Here is a 7,875-nt window from a genome sequence, read left to right as displayed (position 1 = left end):
AGTTATACAATAGCAAAATAAAAGATGATCGACTCGATCGACAAATTTCTATTCTACTGCCAGTCGACACTCGCAATAGGGGCCTTAAGTAAATACGGTGCATACGTAACGTAACAGAAAATTGTAGTATATGCAACTAAAAAAACGTTAAAACTTGCGAATCCCCATAGTTACATTTAGCTATGTAATCGTGTATGCAATGGTGAACTCTACTTTATACATTGACTTATTCTTAAGCGCTATGAACTACTTTTGATGAAACTAGTGTTATTTCATACAATACTTTCCGTACTAATGTATTTTTCCTTTATTACAGCTCAAATTGCGTGCCGATTTTGACTTGCAGCTTTATCAAAATACCTGCTCTTGCAAACAAACCTTATTTACGTATATAAATCTTAAACTTTTGCGAAAAATGACAGATTCAATGAAGTTTGGCCCAGAATGGCTGCGTAACCTGTCGACGGATAACACTAGTTTGTTATCCAGTGGTGGTGGTAACTCTGGAGGCGGCACGTCATTATCCAACAGTGGAAGCATTGTGGGTGCCTCATCTGCTTCAAATAACGGTGGAAATGGTGGTGGTCAACATTCATTTGGAATATCATCAAATGTGTCGACGTCGGCGATAACCCAATTTTCGTATGCTTTGGCACCTCGAAATAACTTTCCAGAATTCCGTTACGGTCGTGAAGAAATGCTTTCGTTGTTCGACAAAAACTATAACATGCCTGAAATATTACCAACGTTTAAAAAAATTTTCGTCGAGAAAGTTCAATTGCCACTCGCTCTCACGCCAAGCACAGACGAGGAATTGCTGTCCCAAGTACCACCGGCTCCAACAGTAAGTACTTCGTTAAGTTATTTGTATCCCTAAAGATACTCCCTAACCCTGAATGCATAACCCTCTAATGCATAAGTCCGCCTTAAGGCGGACTTTGATAAAACTGCGATATCCGTAACATTTTTGAATATTTGAACACTACTAAAATTTTATCTTAGTAGGCGGTGTTCGTTCTTTTCAAAAATGTACTCGCCGCTTCGACTGTACATATAACTTTGTAACAAAAACAAGTTGATATCGAAACTTCGATGAAAGTGGTCAGAAAATTCGGTGGGGTGCAATAACACCATACGCAATAACGCCATATGGTCTTAATTTCATTTTGTTTATTCAAATTTGTGCAAATGAGTAATAAAGCCATATTCTGAAATGACACTCTCAAGGCGAATTAATAAGGCGGTGTTACCGGCGAATCTGAATTTTTTGACGTAGAGAACATTACGTCCAAATGATGTGTTTGTTGTAATTCATTATTAAATTCGCCTTGGACACCCTCTTGAATCAAAAATACATACCTGTTCAATATTCAATGTTGATTTATATGTAAACTGTTGTTGAAATTCTAATTAATATTTTTTGTTCCATTCTGAATAAGGTTTTTTGTTCGATTCTGTTAACGTGAAATATGTGTGTGTGTACAGGCTCTCACCAGTTGTCGATACTGAATTAAATTGCGGCAAAAGTGAAAAATATTTGAATTATTGAATATGATTTAAATTGATACAAATTATTACTAATAAAATGAAATAAATAATTATTTAATATTTCCGGATTTATTGGATATTGGAAAATAAATATATGTACTTAGGTAAGTTTTAATTTTGCGAGTCCATAACCTGGCGGGTGCACATTTGCTGGCTTCCCACATCGCGCCGCGCCCGGTCGCGCCGCGATCAGGACCCCCGCGTCTCGCTGCACTGCACTCGCGAGTAAGCCAGCGCAGTGACTCAAGGTAAAAGCGGACTTGTGCAGTACAGTGAAATATTCATTATAGCGTTTCTTAAGTTTTGAATTTTTGCGTTTTAGTTTTGTAAAGTTGTTTCAAGTGCATTTGCCTATGAATGAGTTGGAATATTAAAATAATTATTTATAAATTTCTTAGCCATAGCAATCTATCAAAAATTTTTCGAAATATCGTCGACGTCATTCGAAGATATAACAAAATTTATAGAAGCGGTGCCCTCTGATGACGAAAGTACCTATAACCAGAAAGAAGGTGATTTCGACAGCGATGAAAGCGTCGTAGACGAGACAGCCGGCTTTACGTACCGAAATGATCCGGGTTTTACCCGATCAATGGTTGCTGTTTCGGCCATCTAACCCTCTTTGGCGAAATTTCTCAAACATTGTTCGTCCATATCTACTCCGCACTCTTCTGCTCTGGGCTGCCATCGAGCCAAACACTTGGCCAGGTCTCAGCACTCATAGCCAATAAACCGCGTCGTACATGGCCCTATGCTGGTGAAACCGAGCTGCCTCTCCGGCACACCAGAGTCCGCCTGAGCAACTCCGCACAAACGCGGCCACTCCGCACCACAATACAACAATAGACCACACCACAGACACAACGGCATGAAGTATTAATAGCAGCGGTCCAAGAGACGAAGCTGCACAGCAATTTAACACTCTTTGGCATCCAAGCCTGTCAAATGAATGGTGACGAACCCACCAGTATTATGGGCAGCTGATAAACAGGGGGTCTGATAAACAGCATAACGTGGCAACCTTTGCTGATTCTACCATCAGACCAACTGATGTTCACGTAGGTGAGAGTAAGTTTCGCAGGGTTGTCACTGCTGCTGCAGCCCGCTTCATTCCACCTGGATGTATTTCGGACCCCCGTCCATTAATAACACGAACGGCAATAGCGCAAAATTTGCTTTATTTCACTTTTAAATATTATTTTAATTTATTTCACTTTTAAATAATTTTTTTATTATTTATTTTATTTATTTGCTTTATTTCATTTTCAAATGGAACCAAAAATCGGATTATTGATTGATTTAGATCAGGTCTTCAGTCGTGTAAATGTGCTGCTAAATTGGCTATCAGTCCGTTTTTGGCCCATAATATAATCGGTATGCACCAACAATCTACATAAAAATCTACAAAAGCACACTGAGTTGCCCGCACATTGCTTCTATTTTCTTTTTTTTTGGGGGTTTTGGGTTGTGTCGGCAAAGCGGAGCGCTACATAAGCCAGGTTATTCCTCTAGATTGCGGAACGTTGTTGTTGTTGTTGTAGCGGTTGATATCTCAGTCGTTGTCGTCAAGTTCCACTAACGGCAGCCCTAGGAAGCGTGCGGCCCACAAGGACAAAGCCGTTAGGGTTGTCGGGTTTTCCGGGCATGCGAAGCGATGTTTCGAGTCATGTGGGGTCTCTCCGCATGCCGGACACTCATTTAGCACATCCTCATTCAATCTACTCAGGTAGGAGTTTAACCTGCTGCAGTAGCCAGAGCGGAGTTGGGCTATTGTCGTTCGTGTCTCCCGAGGCAGATGAAGCTCCGTCTCGTCTATGTCCGGTGGTGGTATGCCTAGAACGGCATTCACAGGTCTAGAGTACACAACTCGAGACTGACTCCCTGTGAATGCCGTTGAGGGCCAGTCGGTAAGCTGACGGGTCCAGAGGTTGCTTGATGAACCTCTCGACTTCGTCCGTCGGTTCATATAGATGCCTCCTGACGTGCCTAGGCGAGGACTCCTCTGCAAGCAGCTGTCTGTTTGGGTGGCCACTTCTGTGGCTCCCGATCAGGAACTGCTTGCAGAGCATTATGTTGGGCTCCTTTATGGGGAGTATTTGTGCCTCGTTGTGGGGGTGATGTTCGGGTGACATCAGGAGGCATCCTGTCGCTATCCTGAGTGCGGTGTTCCGTACAGTCTGTAACTTCGTCTACTGCGTCCTACTAGTCCCCGGCGACCACACTGGTGCTGCGTAGTTTAAAACCGGCCGGCCTATTGCCTTGTATGTTGTCAGCAAGGTTTCTTTGTCTTTGCCCCAAGTACTGCCGGCTAGCGACTTGAGGACCTTGTTGCGGCTCTGTACTTTATTGACAATAGCGGTTGCGTCTGCAGAGAAGGAGAGCAGGCTGTCGAATGTTACTCCGAGTATTTTAGGATTATTCACCGTCGGAATTGGTGCATCATCGCCGTGAATTCCTAGCGGTAGCCTGACCTCCTTCGTCCAGGTTGTGAACATGGTCGCGGAGGATTTCGTAGGGGAGAGGGCTAGACACTTTGCAGTGAAGAAGCGAGAAAGTTCGGAGAGATACCCGTTTACTTTCGAACACAGGTCATCAATTCCATTCCCAGTCGCCATGATCGAGCAATCGTCGGCATAAGAGACAATCGAGACTCCCTCTGGTGGTTGAGGGAGCTTTGAAATGTAAAAGTTAAACAGTAGCGGGGAAAGGACACCACCCTGTGGAACGCCCTGTTTTATTTTTCTAGGTTTACTCGATTTGTCTCTAAACATTACCGACGAGTGTCGACCATTCAGATAATTGCCGACCACCGTTTGAGCCTCTGTGGGAGAGAGGAAGCCTATATCTTCTAGTAGCGTGGAATGGCAGACGGTGTCAAACGCCTTCGACAAGTCCAACACAACTAGAATCGTTCTCTCACAGGGACGGTTTCGGTTAAGGCCACGAGTTATATGAGTGTTTATGGCGTTAAGTGCTGTTGTTGTACTGTGCACTGTACGGAAACCATGCTGATGCTTCGTTGGGGTCAAGTGGTTTGTGAAATACGGGAGCAGCAGGGCCTCGAGTGTCTTCGCTACCGGGGAAAGGAGTGTTATCGGCGATAAGAATATCCTATGTTGGCAGGTTTCCCCGGTTTGAGCAGTGGGACCACTCTCCCCACCTTCCAGATGGGACCTCCGTTAGGTACGCTACCCCCGCAGGACCCAAATTTTTCAGCATCAGCATGCATATTCCGTCGGGACCCACGGCTTTGAAGGCTTTCGCCTTCCCGATGGCCACCTGAACTTTACCGCAAGTGAAAGTAAGGGGGGCACAGGTTGTTGGCAGTTTGTGCAGCCTTCTGGTCACTCGACGCTTGGCTTTGTCCACCGGAGGATGCAGTATGAACTGCCGGCTAAAGTAGCTCGCGCATCGCTCTGGGTCCGACGAGGCATGGTCCCCGGAAGAAATTTCGACTCTGTCGTCGTGCTTCGTCGGGTTGGAGAGTGACCTCACGGTTGACCAAAGCTTACTCACACCAGAGGTGAAGTTACAGGTCTTCAGATGCTCTTCCCACTTCTTCCGCTTATGTACGTTTAGTTGCCGAATCTCCGCGTTGAGATCTCTGAAGCGGGGATCTCCGGGATCGGCCTGACGAAGGCCATCACGCTCATCGGCTAGAACAGCCGCTTCGGCAGGGAAGTTTGGACGTGGGTCCGTTATACATCCTGCCGGTATGAAGCGAGCTGCTGCAGCGCAGTGACAGCCCTGCGGAACTTACGTTCACCGAGATGGACGTCGGTTGGTGTGGGAAGCGCAGTTAAGGCGTTTTCAGCAAACTCCGCGTAACCTTTCCAATCAGCTTTAGAGAAGTTAATATAGGTCCGGTGTTTAGCGGAGGCAAAGTCGGTTGGTTTATCTATCGAGATGACTATGGGTAGATGGTCTGATGCTAAAGTCAGCATAGGTCGCCATGTTATGCTGTTTATCAGACCAGCGCTGACTATGGTGATGTCTGGCGAGCTGCTGCAGTTACCCATAATCCTGGTGGGTGCGTCGTCGTTCATTGTGCAGAATGTCGAATCGTCTATCTGCTCAGCCAAGTCTGTTCCCCTACGATCGTTTGACANTATCGTCTATCTGCTCAGCCAAGTCTGTACCCCTACGATCGTCTGACAGGCTTGAGTGCCAAAGATCGTGGTGCGCACCTTTGAGGGGGCCACGTACGACGTGGTCCACTGCCGATGTGTCCGTAGTCCTGAGCAGACTCTAAGGTGTCTCCACCCCTCGCAGGCATTACACTTGACTGAGGTGGAATTGTGGTGTATTCGTCTCTGGCATACACAGCAGGTGTAGATTGCTGGGTTTGACTCCATGCGAGCCCTGAGTAGAAGAATACGTAGCGAATGTAGCCCTATGGACGAGCAACTTCTGAGATACTTCGCCGACCTAAACGGGGTTAGATCGACGAAACAACAACCCTTGGTCGGGTAAAACCTGAGTCATTCCGGTACGTAGAACCGGCTGTCGTGGGAATGACGTATTTTTCACTGCTTCTTAAGTTTGCCTTGCTGTCCTGGGTTTGTATTTTCCTTTCAAAGTTTTTAAACGAAGGCGCATCCGTGCAAGTTTCGTATATGTAAGTGCATTTGTTATTGGTGCTTGACTGTTCGCAGTTTTTCTGCTAGTATGATGAGTGTTGGTGTGTCCGAAATGACAGCAAAACTGTCTAGAGGTGTGTACGAAGTTAGTATTTCGTGTTTAGGCAGCCATCAGAGCTGGGCGATAAGGATTACATGGGTAATCGATTGCATCTAGGAGTACGATTATTTTAATCGCAATCTCAAAATTATTAAATAAGGATTTTGGTAATCGTTCATCGAAGGCATCTTAGATTACGATTGCAGTAATCGTAATTTAGGCTGCGTTTCACCAGACTCATTTAAGTGAAAATTACTTTAATTTTCGAATTTTTGGTTTCATCAATCAGTTCTAATTTGTTTTTAATTTTGATTTAAGTGACCTTTGCTCTTCACTTAAATAAAAACTAAATCAGAATAACCACACTCACAGATGTTACACGTTTAATCAGCTGATCAATATATACACACCACAATTTTGTGTATCTGCTACTTACTTGTATACCAGCCCTGCTTTTACAACACAGCTTACCAAAGCTTTCAAAATCTCTCAGTACAAATGAAAGCTTTCGCTGGCAAAGTCGGTTTTACAACCACTTTTTACTCACTTAAATAAAGAGCTTATTGAAACTTAAAATAATTTAAATGAGAATAAAATTAATTTCCGCTTAAATGAGTTTGGAGAAACGCAGCCTTAGACTTTTTTAAAATTACAATTACTGTAATCGTAATCTAAGTTCGTTCGATGAATGATTACAATAACTTTAAATTTATAATCAGCCTCATTGCGTAAGTCGTAAATTAGGCTGAATTGTACGACTCGACAACATTAGCATTGTCTACTGTCGTGCTGAAATAAGTAAACGACGAAAATTGTCGAAAATCATGCAGTGCTGCCAAGTTCTTCCGTTTTAACACACTAGTCGAGTGGAAATTTTAGGCAATGACGCTAAATTTTCGATACGATTCGACTCTCGAAAAACGACTTGCATTCGGCACGACTCTCGCAATGATGCTGAATTTTTCTAATTAGAATTTTTTAGGCAATGTTAAACGAAGTAATTCTATAAATTTTTGAAATATAAATGCGCGCATAAGGATAATATGTATTTATCTAAATCCTTATAACAGAAAGTACAGGATTTCAATTAAAGTAATCGTTCCTCGAACGAACTTGGATTACGATTACAGTAATCGTAATTTTAACTTTTTTAAAATAACGATTACTGTAATCGTAATCTAAGTTCGTTCGATGAAGGATTACTGTAATCGTAATCTTGTTTTTTTATCTTGTTGGGATTACTGCAATCCTAATCGTTTAGTAATCGTAATCTTTATCTCCCCGCTCTGGCAGTCATTAGGTAGCGTTTCCAGGTTGTATTTGTTTAGGCTGATGGGCTAGGTTTTCTCGCGGGTCTTTGGAAAAGGATACACACCATCTATTTTTCGATTTGAAAGCCGCTTTCGACAGCACGAAGAGAAGTTGCCTTTATGCCGCGATGTCTGAATTTGGTATCCCCGCGAAACTAATACGGCTGTGTAAAATGACGTTGAGCAATACCACCAGCTCCGTCAGAATAGGGAAGGACCTCTCCGAGCCGTTTGATACCAAACGAGGTTTCAGACAAGGGGACTCCCCTCCATGTGATTTCTTTAATCTGATGTTGAAGAAGATAATAAGAGCCGCAGAACTGAACCGCTCAGGCAC

At 43.7% G+C, this 7,875-nt stretch overlaps 1 protein-coding gene across 2 annotated transcripts in view; it reads left to right on the top strand.

The window, feature by feature from the left end:
• The first annotated feature begins 318 nt into the window (after positions 1-318).
• Positions 319-7,875, top strand: part of Gyf (GIGYF family protein Gyf) — a 262,645-nt gene continuing 255,088 nt past the window's right edge. For both annotated transcript variants that reach the window (XM_017621818.1, XM_017621825.1), the window contains exon 1: positions 319-844. In XM_017621818.1, coding sequence (XP_017477307.1) covers positions 416-844 — 429 coding nt within the window. In that variant the 5' untranslated portion in view covers positions 319-415. The remainder of the gene's footprint in view (positions 845-7,875) is intronic.

The sequence above is a fragment of the Rhagoletis zephyria genome, unplaced genomic scaffold (assembly GCF_001687245.7).
Source record: "Rhagoletis zephyria isolate East Lansing unplaced genomic scaffold, Rhagoletis_zephyria_1.1 Rzeph_scaffold_00042, whole genome shotgun sequence".
Lineage (NCBI taxonomy): Eukaryota > Metazoa > Arthropoda > Insecta > Diptera > Tephritidae > Rhagoletis > Rhagoletis zephyria.
The sequence above is the reverse complement of the archived record's forward strand: the minus strand, read 5'-3'. Positions and strand labels throughout refer to the sequence as shown.